Source organism: Elephantulus edwardii, unplaced genomic scaffold (genome assembly GCF_000299155.1).
Source record: "Elephantulus edwardii isolate Elephantulus edwardi_28Jun2011 unplaced genomic scaffold, EleEdw1.0 scaffold00012, whole genome shotgun sequence".
NCBI classification, from domain to species: domain Eukaryota; kingdom Metazoa; phylum Chordata; class Mammalia; order Macroscelidea; family Macroscelididae; genus Elephantulus; species Elephantulus edwardii.
The window spans coordinates 8,671,478-8,691,472 of record NW_006399762.1 but is presented as its reverse complement, the minus strand read 5'-3'; the positions used below and the strand labels follow the sequence as shown (position 1 = coordinate 8,691,472).

Here is a 19,995-nt window from a genome sequence, read left to right as displayed (position 1 = left end):
ACAATCTCAATCTCTTCACCATCCATCCTGATGCTGCCAATTGGTCCAGTGGTGACAGTCCATAGTATATTAAATATTCTCTGTAAACACCAAAATTAAAATCTTCTTTGGTCGTCCTTATTCATTGTCCAACTTTCACATGCACATCAAATAATGGAAAACATCATGGCTTGAGTTAGCTATACATTAGTGATTAAACTGACATCTTTGCTCTTTAACACTAAAGAGGTCTTTGGTAGCAGTTTTCCCAACGTAATAAATTGCTTGAATTTTTTTTACTACTGCTTCTATCCATGTTTATTAAAAAGAAAATGAAGGTTAATTTATTAATGTTAAATACAAATAAAATTAAATGATTGATGACTTCAGTATTTTCTCCATTGATCATACACTGTTTATTTGTCCAGTGATGAGGATTTTTGTTTTCTTTATGTTCTAGTCTTTAATGAAAACTAAAGCCTTTGCTCCTCTTCTTAAGTACTTCAAGTCATATTCACTTTCATCAAACAAGTCTACGTCATCTGCGAGTCTTCTTCCATATAATTCTTCATTCTTCTTCATATAATCCAGTTTCTTGAATCCATTTTCTTAAATCTATCCTACAAACCTAATAGGTATGCCTAAAGGAAATAACTCTGATGCATGACTTTCCTGATATTGAAAGCAAGTATTAATACAATTGCCTTCTTTTTCTAAGCTTGAATTTGGTGGGGAGAAGCAAATATACAAAAAGAATAACTAAAACCAATAAAAACCATTTTAGATAGCAAAAAGCCTAAAAGAGAAATGAAAGCAGGGAAGGGTGGTTGTAGTGGTGGATGTTTCTATTCTCTTTTGGAAAGTATGAGAGAAGGAAGCAACTGCCAAACAACAAGGGTTTGTGGAGTAAACAGTTAATGTGCTTGACTGCTACTCAGACGGTTAAAAGTTCAAGTCCTCCCAAGAGGTGCTTTAAAAGAAAGTTTTAGAGATTTTTTATTTCAACTGTCACTGAATATTCTGTGGAACATAAATCTACTGGGTCACACAGGAGGTAACCAAGAGGCAGGAACTGGTGCTGACACTGATTTAAATGGGAAATGAGGTAGAGTCATGATGAAACAGGAGTATCATATTACTGACAGGTTGTATTGTACTGTGAGTTGGAACCAACTTATAGCTGACCCTACAGTGGGTTTTCAGTAAATTGTGCAGGAGGAGATTGTCCACTCTCTCCCCTGAATAGCCAGTGAATTTGAATCATGTGCCTTTGTGTTGGCAGTACAACTCCTTACCACTAAGCCACCAGACAGAGGTACCAGCAAATAGAAAGCTTCTGAAGGATGCTTTAGGATTCCTGGTGTGTTAAAGGAATTCACAGAGGCCTTAATGCAAAGTGAAAGGAAGAGAGCTGATCATGATGATGAGATCTGAGATGTTAGAAAAGGCAAAAAAAAAAAACAACCTCAAAATCATTACCATAGAGGCAGAGCTGATTCATAGCTGACCCTCCACCAAGTTTTCAGAGACAGAATTGCACTAGAGGAAGATTACCCATCTTTCTAAGCTGGATCCTCTGGTAGATTGGAACCCCCAGAAAGGAAATGCTGGTTTTGCTTAACAAAGGAGCTCCCTGCAGACTACCCCACCAGAGTTCCGAGATTCTGTAGTTTTGTAGATTAATGAAAGAACTTTAACTTTTCCTGTTGTGAACCGGGAAGTCATTGGAGAAACTTATATAGGTTTCTGAAGTTCATAATCTAACTTAAATTCTGACTGCAATGCTGATAGTAAACGGAACAAGGGAGAAAGGGAAGGCAAGTAGGAAATTGTAGCAGAAGCTCAGGTCAGAAATAAGAGCCCAAAACAGTAATAGCAGAAATAGTGGGGAATGGTGAGATACTGGGTGTGTCTTGGTGTCAGTGCTGAGGGAATATGTTGACATCAGTGGGGAGTAAGAGAAAAGCAGGTGAGTCAAGAGTGACTGCAAAGCTTTTGACCAGAGCAACTGGAAAACTGGTGTTTCCTGCATTCTTTCTTCTATTCATGTACCCTTTGTATACCTCTGCTTCCAAAACATTCCAATCAATGGTTTTAAAATCAAAAGAAGTGCCATTTATGACCTTTTGTCTTTCTTAGTCCTTCTGGAATCTGCTTTTAATAAAGTATATGTTTGTGAGTTCATCATATTTAATCATGATTAAATAATTTATTTAATCATGAGTCTCAGAAAGGAGGCAAAGGCAATTGAAATAATATTTGTCATTTAGAGGCCCTTTATCCACTGTATATGCGTAAGCAGAGTTTTAGCCAAGACAAATATTCAGCTTCCAAAGTTTAAAATATGCAGTTTCATTTCAAAATATATATCATATTAAATTTCCTTGGCTTTCCTTGCTTTATATTAACTTCTTTGTCTTAAGTAAATCACAAAGTACACTCCCACCTTCCCCCTTTTTAAAATTGTGGTTTCAGTGAAAGTTTGCAGAGCAAATTTGTTTTTCATTGAATAGTAGTTACAATTTCCTAATATAATAGCTCATTTCTCTTTTCTTCTATCAGGTTCATATATCCATTTGTTCTCTTTACCTGTCTATTCTGACTTTTGTTCTGGGCAAATGCTGTTCTTTAATTTCTTATGAGGAGTACATTCTTCTGATTACTTTATGAGCTTGTTTATTAGGAGCTCTGGTGACTTAGTGGCAAAACGTTGAGCTGCAATCTCACAGGCAAGTGGTTCGAGGCCATCAGCTGCTTCACAGAAGGATGGGCAATCTCCTCCCCTGCGATTAACTGTCTCTGAAAATTCATTGGAGTGTTAGCTGTGGGCCAGGGTTCTGACTCCATGGTACACAACAACAACATTGGCTGAAAGCTTATCTCAGGGAATAGGTTTAGTTTCTGGCTTGAAGAGTGTTTAAAAGTCTTAGTCTTAGTCTTAGTCTCAAGGGTTTCATCAGTCCCTCGTAAGCAGTATTATTCATGATTTACAATTTTTCTCTAAATTTTCCTCTCATTCTGTATAGAACATTCTGTGGTACCAATCAGCATGGTCAGTAGGGGTAACCAGGAACCGTCTCATTCTTCTAGTCTCCAGATAGTGTAAACTGCGGCTCACATCATTCATTTATTCTTTGCACTAATTGTTTACTTGATTTTTTTTAATTTTCTTCACTTGTGGAGAGACAACGGCTTCATCTAAGATGACAACTTAAGCTAGCTCTTAAGATTCCCAGAACCTCCTCACTGCAATATTGTCAATGTACAACATTGTCTTTGTAAACTTCATTATGTCAATTGACCACCAAGACTATAATCTTAAACTCCTAAATCCAGTGGCTTATATCTCAAGGTGCTTGGTTATGACTAAGAAGTTTTTAGAACTTTACCCCTAATTACCTATTTGCAGCACACACAAATATAGAAATGTACCCTTTCAGGTCTTGCATGCTTGTGGGTGTCGTCTCATTCACTCTCCTAGTTTGTATGTTTGCCTATGTATCCACCTGTAGATTAATGTTTGTTATTACAGGATTGTGTATATTGTAGTATTTACATTTATTCTCTGTAACTCTTCTCAATAGTGTCTTCTTTTGCCTTGGTCATATTGTATATTGCCTTTTCTTTCACACAAGTTAATGTTTTCTCTTTCCTGCCTTCTCATCCTGGGTAACTATCAAAGAATACTTATTTCTGTGTGAAAACTTTTTTTCTGACTCTCTTAGAATAGTACTCTTCAATATTGGCCCTTATTTATGATGGACTTATTTTACTTAGCATAGTTATTTCTGGGTTCATCCACATTATGAGGTATTTTGAAGTTTATTGTGATTATTCAACTTTGAATATGTTTATTGCCTTTTATTAATGCTATGCTCTCTGTCAGACAAATTGGTTATCAGATAATTTAAAAAGGAAATTACCTAAGTGACTTTAATAACAAGATTTGTGGATAAAGAACTAGTTGACAAGGGGAAAATGGCTTCTGTTAAACTTTAAAAGACCCTCAATTTAAAAAAAAAAGACCCTCAATTATGTTGAACTTGTTAGTTAACCTACGTGTAGAAGTACATGCATGTCTCAGTGTGATGTATATCTTGTCTAGACTGGCAACTTGATTGTTCTCGTGAAAAATGGTGACATGCCAATATTAATTAAGGCAAACTTAATCAAAGTTGATCTTTTAAAAATATTTTATAAAATCTTATTCTGTTTGCTTAGGTTAGATTTGAATCATTTTCATAAAGAAAGCCGTTCAATTGGAAATACTGTTGCTATTGTGTACTGTCGAGTCAGAACGGACCCATAGCTGACCCACCAGCAGGTTTTCTGAGGTAGCAAATTACATGGGAGTTGATTGCCCATCCTTCTCCTATGGAGCGTCAGGTGGATTCAAATCACATATCTTTGTGTTGGCAGAGCAATTCCTTACCAGCTCAAGTAAGAGTTCAAATATCCACTCTAACATTCATTAGTTTTCTACCATTGGGAAAGTGCCTTAACTTCTGTAGATCTCACTGTCTTTATCTGAAAATAGAGATAATAATAGTGCCTTAAGGAGCTCTGCTGGCCTAATGGCAAGAAGTTGAGCTGCAATCCCACAGGCAAATGGTTTGAGGCCACCAGCTGCTCAGTAGGAGAAGGATGGGCAATCTCCTCCCATGCCATTAACTGCCTCCTCACCAGAGGGTCAGCTATGGGTCTGTTCCGACTCCGTTACACAACAATAGCACCTTACTTTATGAGATGGTGATGAAGATTTTATGAAATAGTCTAGGTGAAGTGTCTAGCACCTACTGCCTGATGCATACTAAGTAGTCTAGTGCTGTGGGCTATAATTCAAAGCCAAGGAGAGAAAATGTCAGTGTTTAACCCTTCCATGGGAACATAAAGCACTAGATGATTTGTGAATTTACTGGGAACTTTTGCAGCCTTTCGTATATTAACTATGAACTAGCTAATAACTGATGTGTATTCTCATGTATTGAACACTTAAAGAGCAAAGTACACACAGACAGGTTTCTCTGCAATCTTAACTCTGCCATCTTCCTCTTCCGGATGACACTGCCCCTTAGTCAATTTAAATGATGTCTCCGTCAAGAACACATTCTCTTAGAAAAAGGAATGGTAGCTATAGGTGAAGTCATTCAAAGGTAGTGGCAGACAATGGGAATACAAAAGGAAATCACTATATGAAAATTGAGGTTGATTCACCACTGTATGTGGCCAGGCATTTTGTGATAAAGTTATAGCTGGGTTGAATGTAAAACAAAAGATCTGAATAACTAGAATGCAAGGATTGATCAAGATATTGTGAAAGCAAGTCTACTCCCCTCTCCACAGCAGGACTTTTAATTACTATTTGAAGTTATTAAGAAAATTCCTTGAAAATACTTAATGGAAAACCATTTTGGATTCTATATTTTACATGTTTCAATTTTAAAAGAAAAAATAAGGTTGAGAGCTTTGTGGTAGATTGAACAAGATTGTGTCCGAGAGCATGATATTTGAGTTGACATTTCATCCAAGGCCTCCAGATAGAAGAGATATTGTGTGCTGAGTTTAGATTCTAGATTAAAATAGACTTTACAAAGAAAATGGTAGTGAACTACTTACACAGTTCTTGTCCTCCTGAGAGATTCTGAAAAAGGCAAGGAGAATAGATTTAGTGAGGAGGAAGTTTGGAGTGTAGTAAATCACTACACATGTCTATGGAGTGGAGGTGGAGGCGAAGTCTTTGTCCCATCACTTCAAAGACTAGAAAGAAAAGGGTTTCAAAGCACCAATTAGAGGAATTGATATGCAGAATTTTCATGGCAGTAAGTGGGGTGAAAGTGGACCAGGTTTTTACTACTTTACAAGAAAGGAATAAGAGACATTTTGGCAGAGTCAGGAAAATTGATGTTGCTCCCTGACAGGTTGATGAATTTTTCCATGTACCAAAAACTAACCACAAACCAGGGAGTGTTGAATGGAGTATCTTACAGTTTCTTAAAAAGGGCTAATGGACTTTATTAGTTATAAGTTGCAGATGGATAAGAGTTCCCTCAAAGAGTACAGGCATCACACAGTATTCTCTAGGATAGAGACAAGTTGATGCAAATCAAGGACTGTGAGCAAGATATCATCTCTGTGACAGGAATCCAAAATCCCATCAAATTGTCTGTTTCTACATGGCCCCAGCTAGAATACAGAATATGATGTTACCAAGTCAAGTCAAAGCAGTCATACGTACTTTTTATTTCTTCATTTTTGTACTCCAACTCCATAGGAGCCATGTGCCAGGGAGAAAGGGAGAGAAAAGAGCAAATGAACTTCCCACAACTTTTCCCTTGAGCAAGGGGATCCTTTTAAAATAAGAAAAGATTGGTTGGAGTTTATTATTACAAGAGCTTAAGGTAACATTGGCTTGGATAGTTTAAGATGACCATGCAACCATTAGGGAGCTCCGGTGGCTTAGTAAGGACTGCCAACCAAAAGGCGTATAGTTCAAGTCCAGCTACTTCATGGAAGAAAGATGAGAAATCACCTCCTGTGTGATTTACAGCCTCTGAAAAACCTCCAGGAGGGTCAACTATAAGTCAAATCCAATTAGATAGTAGTAAGAGTTTATAGAACTATTAAAAGTGAGCAGAAAGTTAAAGAATTCGCTAAATTTCCTTATGGTGACAGGGGAACATCTTATTTCATGAAATAAGCTTTAACGAATTAGAAAAGAATAAGGGAGAGGCCCGAAGGGGAAAGTGGTTAAACTCTAGGCTGCTGGCCAGAAAGTTAGCGGTTGGAACCCAACAGCTTCTCCCCGGGAGAAAGATGAGTTGGATTGCTCCCATTAAGATTTGCAGCCTTGGGAAGCCCAAGGAACAGTTCTACTGGTTTCTTCGTAGGGTCTCTATGAGCTGGAATCAACTCCAAGTCAATAAGTGTAGGGTTTGTTTCAGGAGGCTCCGGAAAACAAGTTGATGGCACATATATGATATCAATTTGAATTATTATCTAACAGTAAGTAAATACTGAAAACGTTAATCATTTTCATAAGAAGAAAATCCATGGTATAAATAACCACTCTTATTCTAACCCCTATTGTGCTGGGATTTCTACCATCAAGCATTCACATTCAAAACAAGAAGCCTTGCACTGTTTTTCAGATCGTCAGTCATATCGAGATCCTCAGTGCAGTAATAGCTAAGCACTGGGCTTCCAACTGAAAGGTCAGCAGTTCAAACCCACTCGCTGCTCTTGCGTTAATGATATGGCAGTGTTCCACCTTAAAAATCTGCTCTGTCCTATAGAGTCACTATGCATTGGAACCTACTTGAAGACAATGGGCTTGTGAATTTTTTTTTTCCTTTCCAGATTCAAACAGTGTCACATGGCTCTTTTAGCTAGCCAAGTAGAAAACAACTAAACAACTTGAATCCTGGGTCAGAGATTGACAGAAGGAAACGACACCTAAGTTTAAAATGTGAAAGCTGCTTTGGAGAAATATGCTAAAAGTAGTGGTTTGGAGAACCACAATACTTTGGACACAAATAGAAACAGCAAGACACATAAAGAACTCTTTCTTTATAGCATGGTTGCTTCTCTAACTTGAGTCAATTTATAATTTTATCCTCTATTGTTAGCCCTTGAATAGACTTGAAGGCATGTTTGACAGACTCAGGCATATATAGAAAAGCAATAGTCATTTTGTTTGTTGGCATAATTGCTCTTCTTTCCTCCCAACCAGTATTACTGCTATATTTGGCTCATGTAGTCTAAATGGGAGGTTGGTTTGTTTTTGTTAAGGGTTCCTCCCCCCTTCTTTCCTTTTCTTTGTAAATTCTATGGGACCCAGTTCTACTCTGACACACATGGGGTCATCATTAATCAGAAATGACTTGGCAGGAACTAGTTTTGGTGTGTTTAATAAAGAAGCCAAAAACTATTCACACTCTTTGTGTGCCCAGTAGAAAATAAACAGGACATTGGAATCAGAGATTTCTATATGAATTTAGGTGTTGCTATGTACTTGAAAGTTAAATTATGTCTATTGAAGATATTTCAAAATTATGAACACATTATTGAACCTGGCAGCACCTTTCATTCAAGAAACACAGTGGGTAGTCCTTTCCAGACTGATTCACTTCCTCTTGGTGCATTTTTGATATTTTTTTTCTAGGAGTATATTCTAAAAGAATGTAGTGTGAGTGAGAATTTGTGTGAAGGTAGAATAGATAACTAGCCATTGAAACTAAATCCACTGCCTTAAAATCAAGTGCAACTCAAAATGATCCTACACTGGACATCCGTTGAACGTAAACCTTTGCAAGAGGAGACTGCTGGATATTTCACCTTGGAACAGCTTTGCACTGCCAGCTTTTTGGATAGCAGCCCAATACTTAATCTATTTTGGCTCTGGAGCTCCTTAACTAGAACTCCCTGGAAATACTGAGTAGTAGAAGAAGAGTATTCGTGGAGTACTAATAGCCTACATTTTTGACCCATAAAACATCTTGCATACACACAAGATTATTGCAGGGTCATCAACTCTCAAGAAAACAAGGAATGCAAACACATAAAAGGAAACAAAACACAAATGAAAGGATTGAGAGGAATGTTTTCCTTCACTGATAGGGGCAACACACCCCACTTACAAGATAGAGATTCACAGGCCTGCCAACAACACAAATAGATTTTAAGAAAAAGAAAAGACCTACATGCCATTCACTCCTTAACAGAAAATGTAATGTTAACAACACCTAAGTAGTTCTTGTTTGTTTTTGTTCTATTCAATGATTCAAAATCAGCTGGTAGGTGAAAAGTGACTTGAGAAAAGTAAAAACAAAACCAAACACTGACTCTTTGTAGCTTATGATCTGTTTCTAGCGTTAGCAACATGTTTTGTACTAGGAGAACAGAATAGAATAAAGTTGAGCTTTGGGTGCAGATATGAATGTTAAGAAAGTAGCTGATAGAAGAAAGAATGGCTACTAGTGATGACAGGGTCTCTGCCATGGTGGTTTGCTTTATCTAAGAAGGAGGATAAAAACTGGAACTAAAAACCTACAGAAGGGGAATAACAGGAAGTCCTAGCTGAGGGCCAAGTGACCACCCAGAGCTAATAATTCAGCACTCTGTCCCAGCTTTACAACTAAGTACTGTGTGTGGGGGGGAGGTTATTTTTTGTTTTTACTGTCTAATCAGTTTCAGAACTAAAAGACGAATTTTATTGGGAAAGTCTGCTGTCAGAGACCTCTCTAAAGTGCTAAAGAGTAATGATGTCAGTCTAGAGACTAAGGTGTGCCTGATCCAGGCCATAGTCTTTGCAATTACTTGCTATGCATCATAAAGCTGGACAATGACTAGGGATGATAGAAGGATGATTGATGCCTTTGAGCTATTGTGCTGGAGAGGAGTGTTGAATACACATACTATGGACTACAGGAGAATACACAGGTTTGTCCTAGAGAGGGTGAGACCAGCCTGCTCCTTGGAGGCAAGGATTCTGAAGCTTGGTCTGACATACTTTGGACATGTTGCAAGGTGAGACCAGTCCTTGGAGAGGGAGTGGAGAGGGGTGAAGGGACAGCACCAGAAAGAAAGACCCGAGATGAGATGAACTGATTCAGTGGCTGGAGTAATGGAGGTAGGTGTGTGAGAAACAATCAGATTGGCACAGGATAGAGCAGAGTCTCGAACTGACTGTTGTAAATAGGGTCGTTATGTGTCGCTGACAAGTCAACGACACATAACAACAAGTCAATTCCTATTCATAACAACCACGGGTTGGAAAGTAGACTGCTTCCATGGCTGATTCTGGGGAAGGAGATCACCAGGCTTTCCTTTCCAAGTCATCTCCAGATGGACTGGAACCTGTAACATTCTGGTTAACAGTGAAAAATGGTAATCTTTTGCAGCCTTCAAGGTGTTATGAAAGTTTTAGAAAGATAGTAATAAGAGAAAAGGAATGAGATCTATTAACATTTTCTTTGTTTCTAGGAGAGTGGATGTTCCCTCTCTCTTCCTGGAAGGCCACTCCCACCCACCATCTCTACGATCCCTCCTTGGATGAACCAGCCTGCTTCTGCCTACAATAGCAAACCAGCCGATGGGTCAGAGAAAACAAGAAAGAGACTAACTCCTTGGGAAGCAGCTGCAAAGTCTCCTCTTGGCCTAGTTGATGATGCCTTCAGACCCAGGAACATCCAGGAGTCCATTGTGGCAAACGTTGTCTCAGCAGCTAGAAGGAAGGTGCTCTCAGTGCCCTCAGAGAATTGGAAAGAGAGGGTGTCCTATGCTCCTCAAACCCAGAAAGCCAACATAAGCTCACTTGGAAGGCATGAGTATAGTGTCGCCTCCATACCCAGTAATAGAATGTCCACAAGTTCACAGTATGGATCACAGTTACCGTGTGCGTATTATAGGCAGCCTTCCAGAAATGATTCTGAGATCATGTCCATGGAAACCAGGTCTGATTACTGTCTCTCAGTAGCCGACTGCAATTATAATGCACACCCCAGAGGTTGGAGGCGTCAAACATAAAAATGGAAAGAATTCTACTGTGCATTACCTATAACATCAACAACAAAGTGTGTTTCTTTGTAGGGTTTTGCATTTTTCCGATGGATTCACTTTTGTCCTTGTTCTGTTCTCACAGACAAGTATTTGAGTGTGTGTGTGTGTGTGTGTGTGTGTGTGTGTGTGTGAGAGAGAGAGAGACAGAGAGAGACAGAGAGAGAATGTGGATCACATGAGTGTGGAACACTTCCTTGTGTGTGAATGACTAGAGAATTTCTTAGACGAAAAAGTTCAGTTTCTGCATTGGTGTGCTAGCACTTGTATGTAACTCATACTCTTAAGGCCCTTTGTAGGGGGTCATCTAGATAAAGAAACTCTGCTACTTAAAATGAAAGCATTTTCTTCTGTGTGCCATAGTCCAGGAAAGAGGATGTAATGTGAGTGCTAATTGTCACTAGTGGTAACTTGCAAGGGAAGTTTTTAATAGGTGCAAGTCAATGAATAATGATTATAGAGAAAGGAAGTTCCTTGGCATTCTTTTAAGTATTTCTGAGAAAGACTAAAATAAATCTAACAAAGTACAGATTTCTTTTTTAAGAAAATTAAATATAGGTGTTCTCAGAAATAAACAATTTGTGAAAGTAAGATGATTCTTTCAGAAGAACATCTGAGGTAATGGTGTGATGCATGGAAAGTAGAAAGATTTAGGTACGAGATTTACTGAAGCCCTGGTGATGCAGTGGTTAGGTCTTCATATTCTAAGCAAAAGATGTGTTTCAAACCTATTAGCTACTTTGTGGAAAAAATATGCAGCGATGTTTTTATGTAAAAAATTACAGCTTTGTAAAATCTATGAGGCAGTTCAACTACATCTAACAGAGTCAGTATGTGTCAGAATTGCCAAGACAGAAATGGATTTTTTTTTTAAATTTATGGGGTTTTTTAGCTTAAGACAGAAATAGAGTCTGGGTTCACGTATTTCATTTAAAGTGAGAAGGTTAGATTTTTCTAATCTCAGATCTTTTACAGCTCTGATGTTTTTTAAGACTCTTTTATCAGTAGAAGGATGCTTAATGGGTTATTAATTCTTCTCATCATCATAAAGATATCAGATGATGTTTAGGAGTGGATTAGGTAATTGTTGCCCCTTCTCTTGTCATTAAAATCTCAAAGGAAATTGCTAAGCAGTAGGCTTTGTGTTATGTGTTACATGGAGTGAGGAGTGATATGAAGGACAAACACTATGAATGGACTTGAGGAAGTGGTAGATGATGTGTCTGTTGGTATGCAATGTTGGTAGTGACCACTTATGTAGCTATAGCAAATGTGCCACAGAAGCCTACACATTTGGTAGTACTTCTTTAGAAAGCCATCATTAGGATGTTTAAAAGAAGTGAACCAGCTACTTCATCACACCCATGCCCCATGCTTGGTTAGCATGACCAGGAAACAGACCAAGCACAATACTGTTCTTACTGCCATTCCCAGAAAGTAAAATAAAAGGCCATTCAAAGGATTTTTTCTATCATAAGTAAGCATTCAGAAAATTTAAAAAGAAAAAACTAACTTGAGCGTCCAACGTTTGCTAGGTTTAACACTATTGTTTTTGTTTTGTTCCACCTATCATTATGATGGTCTCTTTCAAGAACTGAGATGGTAAGGGGGGGAAATGTTCAGTTAATATGATCTCTCAGTTTGGACAAAAGAAAAAAAATTGAAATTCAGGCATTAAAATAAGTTCTATTATTGATGAATATGTTCCAAAGTGCTATTTGAAAATTAAGTTCTAATTAGTCTAATGTTAATTCTCTCCAATAATAAGATTTAATCATTGATATTGGAAGCAAGAGTGGCATCCACTTTCTAAACAGCATGCCTCTGAAAACTTGATGAACTTTAATAAATGTTGATAATTATAGAATGGCTTCAGGCCTTTTGTTCATAGGGTCACTATGAATCGTGCCCAACTCGACGGCAATCAACAACAACAACAACGACAATAATTGATATATGCTGTATTGATTACTCTGTCAATGAATTTCCAATCATCCTCACATAAAATATTTATATGCTTCTATATATAGTATACTGGTTGGATAATTCTTGATTTGGCTGTTTTAAGACAGGACAAGTGAGTAGAAAAATTATGCTTGTTAAGGTCATACTATATTTCTATTATAAGTGCTAAGAATTATTTTCAACACTGTTGTACATGATATTATTCATGGAGACGTTCACTAAATTCAAAACACAGAAAAGCATACATTTTAAATATTGTCATTATAAAATAAGAGCTCAATATCATTGCATGTAATAGATCAATTTTTTTAAAGTATGCAGATTTATTCCAGGTATCAAGAAAGAGACAGTGTAACAAAGTCATATGTTTCATTTTATTCCCAAGAAAATAGAGGTCTTTTATATTTTTAATGGAAATGGCTGAATGTTACAGGCAGTCATACTTTGCAGATATAGTTCTGAAAGTAAAAGTGCTGGGGCCAAATCTACACAAAATGGATTATGGGTATTTAACTCCAGCATTTAGAAATGAAAAAAGTTAGACTGCTAGCATTCAAGCTAATGATGGAAACAGGACACTTAGCTCCTGAGATATGATTCCTATAGATGAGAAGTTCTAAAAACAATAGTTCCCAAAAAGAAAATGAGTTGTACTTGTATTTCAAATAACAAATTTCCATCTGCCTGAAAAAAAACTATTTCCTTACAAATATCTTATTTCTTGTAAGAAATGTACTAGTAGAAATCACATGGAGAGAGAGTATCTGTTTTACTGTAGATGAATAAGCATTCTCTAAAGTTTTGATCTTATAGTTAGGTAAAACTCATTGCATGTGTGTGAAATGACCATTATTAAGTTTCTTTCAATTTTATCTTGTATGCTAACTTTTATAAATTCACAGATTCTGTTCTAATTATATCTCTTTGAATGAATTTATTATTACTTGTATTAGAAAGAGTTGTCTTATTAGGACTCAAAAACATACATATTTACTTACCATAAAGAAAATTATTGTTTGGTAGCTTTAAATTTTGTTAGCAGGTAGAACACAACTAGAGGTACCTGATGATCTGCTTTTGGAAAATGACGGCCTTGAAAACATGATGAAGCCGTTCTAATCTGCATACATTGGATCATCAGAGTTTGAATTAATTCACTGCAACATTAAATAGCTAGCAACAGCAACAACAACACAGATTCATGTATATATATTTATGAATTAAAACTTGAAATAAATAGGCTTAGTTATTTTAATTAGAGAGGAACAGTAGAAATGTGTGTTTTTAAGAGAAAGTAGCTTCTCATATTTAGTTTCCATTCGAAGTAGAAGTATCTGCATTTGCAATACCTTTCTATTAAAATATGGAAAGAAAAAAGAAGATGTTCTCTTGGTGGACATTTCCCCGTCTGTTCACCCCTAAAGCTTGTATTGGAAAGATGCATATTGAATATGAAAACTGTATTAATAAAAAATAAAACAAAGTTAAAGAATATTTTCTTTTTTCCCCTCATAAAAATGACGTTTTTTTCACTTTAATGAAGGCTTAATTTCGTCAACTACATTTTTATATTTTTATTTTCTGTAATAACAGCTTTTAGTCACATGTAAAGAATTTCATGCTGACTGGCAACATTTTGACTGTAACTAATTTAACTGCAATTTAAATTTTTTTGAAAAAGACAGGGGGGAAAGAAAAAAAAGAAATTAAAAATGACTGTCATAAAACAAATGGATCAGAAGAGAACAAGTGAACACAGACATAAGAAAACATCAACCTACATTGCTTTTGAGTTAGAGAAGTAGATACAAGATCTTAAAAAGCTAACTAAGAGATATCTCTACATTCTTTTTTTTATTTTATAGCTTTCTCATTTAATTTTTTGTTAACAATCTATACTATTAATGATTGAAGTGAAAAAACTTATCTAAAGATAGGACCATGTCATAAGTATAAAGTTTGAGAAGCACATATTTTAATATTATTTTTCATTAATTCTTTCCATTTGATATATTGAAAATTAGGCCCAAGGGCCAGTTCAACCAGTGTTAATATGGCTTGACAAAAACTACTCTGAACTCACACACAAATCTGCTGTGTTTGTCATTTCTAAAACTTCCAATTACTTTTCTTTATTAAGTTGGTTCAAGCCTGAACTCTGTTAACACATTGCCACAAATGAAAGCAAAATGTGTTTCTAAGCACGGTTGTCAATTTAAAAGTGTACGGCAACGTGTTAAACAAACCTTCATTATAATGAAATTTATTTTAAACACGTAGGGTTACCGTAAGTCAGTATTGACTCCACTACAAAGAGTCTTAAAGAAAACTTTAAAAAGAGGACTAGGTTTATCTACGCAATATTGAAGCTATCAGCTGGAATATGAGTTCACTGACCAATTGATAGGTTGTTTCCTCCAAAACATGCAGCATCCAGCTTTTTGACATGTACAAAAAATAATAATGTATTTAAATGGCTATTTGGGGCTTTCTGATGAAAATAAAGAGGTTAATAATATATAAAAATATTTTTTACCCAGAGAAATTTTTAGTATAATTTCTTGTTAAGTGCCATTGAATCAATACTGACTCATAAGAGCACAATGCAGTCGGATCCTGTTCCATCATCACAATTGTTTCTCTGTTCAAGGTCAGTTTTGCAGTCACTGAGTTCAGCAATCTCTTTAGAAGTCTTGTCTTTTTTGCTGACCTTCTACTTTGCCAAGCATGATCTTTTTCTGGGACTGGTCTCGCCTGACAATGTCCAAACATGTGAAACAAAATCTTGTCACCTTGGCTTCTAAGGATCATTTTGATTGTACCTCTTTCAAGACATGTAAGTCCATGGTGTATCTAACCAATATCATAATTCAAATATATCAATTCTTATTCAGTCTTCTTTATTCACTGTCTGGCTTTTGTATACAACTGAAGTGACTAAAAATACGATAGCTTGGGTTGGGCCCACCTTAGCTGTCTAAATTGACATAAAATCTTTTTAACACTTTAAAGAGATATTTTGCTACATGTTTGCCCAATACAGAACATCATTTAATTTACTCTTTCTTCAATGAATTTTGATTGAGATTACAAGAAAAATGACATTTTTACAACTTCAATCTTTTTCTCTATTTATCATGATGTTGATAATTTTGTCAATTTGTGAATGTTTATTTCCTTTAGGTGGAAGTAAATTAAATCCATACCAAAGGTGATAGGTGACTATACATATGAACCTCACCAAGTAAAATACTTTGTTGTTGCTTTTGATTGCCATCAAGTTAAGCATGGCACATAGCAACTCCATGAACAAAAGACCTAATGCATTTCTGTAAGTTTCTCCAAGTTCATAGTGTTTCCAGAGGCATGTGGTTTAGGAAGTGGATGTCACTTCGGCTTCCAACTGTCCTACAACTGGGAGCTCCACCAAACACTGTCCACATTGGTAAACCACTTTGATATTTGACATCCCAATGGCACAAGGTTCAGCATCACAGCAAACCCAGATTACGCAGTACAGAAAATTGAAAGGAGTGATATACAAAGTAGAAGAAATGTTCCTCTAATTAATTTTTTTATTAAATTTTATTAGTTTTAATGAACATTTACAGGGATTTTGGGTTTTCATTCCTTCATTGCTGCACCATTCTCTCTACCCTCCTCCCCAGTGTGTTCTTCTTCCCCGCCATCCAAATGTCTGTTTTAATTGTCCAATTGCCACAGTGCTTGTCAAAGTCAGTTCTGATTAATCTCCTTTGTTGGTGTGTCCTTTGCCATTCCCTATCACTCCTCTCTGAGAGAGACTTCACCCTGATTCACAAGGAAAAGGGGATGGCGTATTCTCTTAGCTACTTCCTGCTGAAAAGGGACGCTGTGGGTTTCAGGGTGAAGATCTTCTCTCACTACTCTAAAGGGCCCCTTTGGCAGTAGGAAACACATAGACTATTATGGAGATTGATTTTGGAATTTAGATGCACTCTTATTGATTGTGCTTGGCCGTACATGTTCATATCCTTGAAGATGTATCATGGGGGTGTTGCAACCTAGAAGACACAAATTTGACTAACAAGTTATAAGTACATGAGTCAAAAATTATGGAAAAGTAAAAGAAAGGAATAGAGCAACACGAGTCTCACTTAGCAGTGGTTAAATGTCATCAAGTCAAATACATAACAACCCTATGAACAAAAGACCTGATCTCTGTCCTATATAATATAAAATTCTATGAATATAACTATAATTTTATAATGTCATTTCTTTGTTTATGGAGTTTATAGAGTTTCCAGAGGCATCTGGCATAGGAAGTGGATGTCCCTCCTGCTTCCAAACCTGAATCCATCTGGAAGCTCTTCCAAACAGTGTTACCCATCATGCCATTTTGCAGAGCTATGGCACAGTGATTGGCAACTCCAAATTATTTAGAACAGCAAATAGACAAATGACTGCTGTACCATTTAAAGAATTTTAATTCTCATATTAATAAATTTGTCCCAATAAACAACATCTTTAGAAAGAAATGATGGAGAAACTCTATTATCAGCCATAACAATGCCAGGTGCCAACTGTGGAGCAAATATGTCCAAATTCAAGATGAAACAGAAAAATATTAAAGTACATGAGAGCCAAAATATGACTTTAAGCATATCTACCTGAATTTACAGATGCATTAAATACTAGGGACCAAAGACCAGATAAATTGTGAGATGACATCAAAGATCTTATATCTTTTCTTCATATAAGAAAACAAACATTTATGATAAATAAAGAAAAACCAAAAATGGATGGCAGAAGAGACTCTGACATTTGCTCTTGAATACAGTGTATTTAAAGCAAGTAGAAGAAATGGATATAAAAACCTGAAAAGATTTCAAAAAGAAACTCAAGAAAATGTAGAAAAACATTATATTGAAATGTTGCAAGACTTGGAGCTAGAAAACCAAATGAGAAGAAAAAATTCTAGGTATTCTCAAAAGAGAGAGAATTGAAGAAAAAAATTATTGGCTCAAGTTACAATATTTTAAGAATTCTATGGGGAAAAAGGAAGAAGCATTAAAGGAAAATGCTAATAAATGCATTGATTGATGTTCAATAAATTGATTGATATCCAATTATTTCAAGACATACCATATGATAAAAAAGCTAACTGTATTGAAAAAAAGAAGTCCAAGTTTCCTTGAAAGTATTGATGAAAAACAAAGCTCCAAGAGTTGACAGGATACCAAGAAAGATGTTTCAACAAATAAACATAAAACTAGAAGCTTTCACTAGTTTTAAATAACTGGATCTTTTCCTAGTCAACTGACTAGAAGAGATCTATTTTTGTGCCCATTCCAAAGAAAGGTGAATAGACTTCAGAAAATATTGAGCAATATAATTAATATCATACACATGTACAATTTGCCAAAGATAACCTTAAAATTAATCAGTCATACATCCAAGTGCTTAGTAAACAAGAAATGCGAAAACACAATGAAAGGCAGTTTTATCTGTTCACATAGCTAACAGGCAGCCAGGGGCAAAAAGAGTTCCATTTTTGGAGTCTAGTCACCCAGGAAGACAGCAACGGAAATTCTGGAAGACCAGCCAGTGTTTCCTAGTTCTCATAATAATAGAAGTATTCAGTACAGAGTGGTCCCTTTTTCTCAGAAAAAAGGAAAATCACAAGATCTGTGACCTCTCAAACTTTATAGAGTTCTAGAATTTTCAATAAGAGGCATTTCTTATTTATTCTCTTTTTAAATGTGACTATTTTTATTTCCAGAAAGGATTTGGCAATCCCCCCTTATAAAAACAAGGTAATATTATGAGTCATACTTAAAGAGAAAATGCCTCCAAGACATCTCCCTTATGTGTATTTCTTTCTAAAGCTGTAACAAAGATTGGCTACTTTATACCTTCTTTCTCTTTGATTTTTCTATCACCTTCCTTCATAAACTTCCCCCCTTCCATCTTCTCTTCTGCCCCAAAAGAAAAAAAAATTCAGTCATCTTCTCAGAATTTTGAGACTTCTCTATTTTTAAAATAACAAATCTGAAAAACTACAAACATGATTACATCACCAAGATGACTTGAAAATGTGTGACGTTCACTCTAAAGTACCAAGCAATTGGTAACAAAGGATTTAATAGAGTCTTGATGGAGCAACAGTTTAACTCTCAACTGCTAAGCAAAAGGTCAGTAGTTCAAATCCACCAAGCAGCTCTGTGGGATAAAGACTTGGTCATCCACTCTTGTAAGAACAGCATTCTAGAAAACTATCAAGGCAGTTCTAATGTTACATGTACTTATAACCAATTTGATGGCAGATGATAACAATAACATCTCCTATGGTGGCTTATATGTTGTAAGATACTCGAAGTTTTGTCTCTGGTATTTAAAATAATAGCAAAGTCACCTGTGCAAATCGAAACCACTATGAGATACTATCTCACTCAAGTAGTACCGGCAAAGTTTAACAGGAGAGCGAGTAATAAATGCTGGAGAGGATGTGGCGAGATGGGAACACCCTTACATTGTTGCTGGGATTGTACAATGGTACATCCACTCTGGAAGGCAGTTTGGCACTTCCTCAAAAAGCTGAACACAGAACCTCCATATGATTCAACTATTCCATTGCTTGTAATATACCCCAAGAAGATGAGAACTGAGGCTCAAATGGAAACTTGTACATCAATGTTCATAACCCCATTATTTACCATCGTAAGACCATGCATACATCCCAGATGTCCAACCAGAAACAAATGGCTTGAGAGGTTGTGGAACATTCATACAATGGAATACTACACAGCATGCAGGAGCAATGATTTTGTAAATTATTACTTAACTTGGGAGGAACTGGAGAGCACTATGTTGGGTGAACTAACTCAGTCCCACAAGGACATATTCTGTATAAAACCATTATTATAGAATGAGTATAAGATCCCAACGTGGAGGAGGTGGAAAAGAGGGGTGAGGATACATGGGACTTAGTTAGGGTGTTAATCATGGAGTTGCACAATTCAATGGGTTGGTAAAGTGAAGGAAATGGGAAGAATCTTTTGTGAAAAACAATGTATTCAAACTTTGTAAATAGATCAGTATAAAATTAAAAAAAAACCTTTTGCAAGACAATGGAATAATACCATTTAAAAGGCTTAAAAATGTTTGAAGAAATAAAACTGAGGTTGGAAAGAAAAGAATTTAAATGTCACCTATAATGGACAAGTTTCATCAGAAGTTTCAAACTAAGACAGACAAAGAAGCAGGAATGGTCATCTACATCTGAAATAAGGGGCCCTGGCAAATGCCATGAATACAATTGTTCTGGCACACAATGAAAGAATCCTTTCTTTTACTTTTCCATAATTTTTGACTCATGTACTTATAACTTGTTAGTCAAATTTGTGTCTTCTAGGTTGCAACCCCCCCATGATACATCTTCAAGGATATGAACATGTACGGCCAAGCACAATCAATAAGAGTGCATCTAAATTCCAAAATCAATCTCCATAATAGTCT

The 19,995-nt window shown here is 36.2% G+C and overlaps 1 protein-coding gene across 2 annotated transcripts in view; it reads left to right on the top strand.

Annotated features, from left to right (window-relative positions):
* The window catches only part of SYNPO2 (synaptopodin 2), a 292,099-nt gene extending 281,596 nt beyond the window's left edge, over positions 1-10,503 (top strand). Inside the window, exon 5 of one of the 2 annotated variants that reach the window (XM_006881064.1) lies at positions 9,964-10,503. In XM_006881064.1, coding sequence (XP_006881126.1) covers positions 9,964-10,503 — 540 coding nt within the window. Of the gene's footprint in view, positions 1-9,960 lie in introns of both variants that reach the window. The other variant, XM_006881063.1, reaches the window with a different exon arrangement.
* The last annotated feature ends 9,492 nt before the right edge of the window (positions 10,504-19,995 follow it).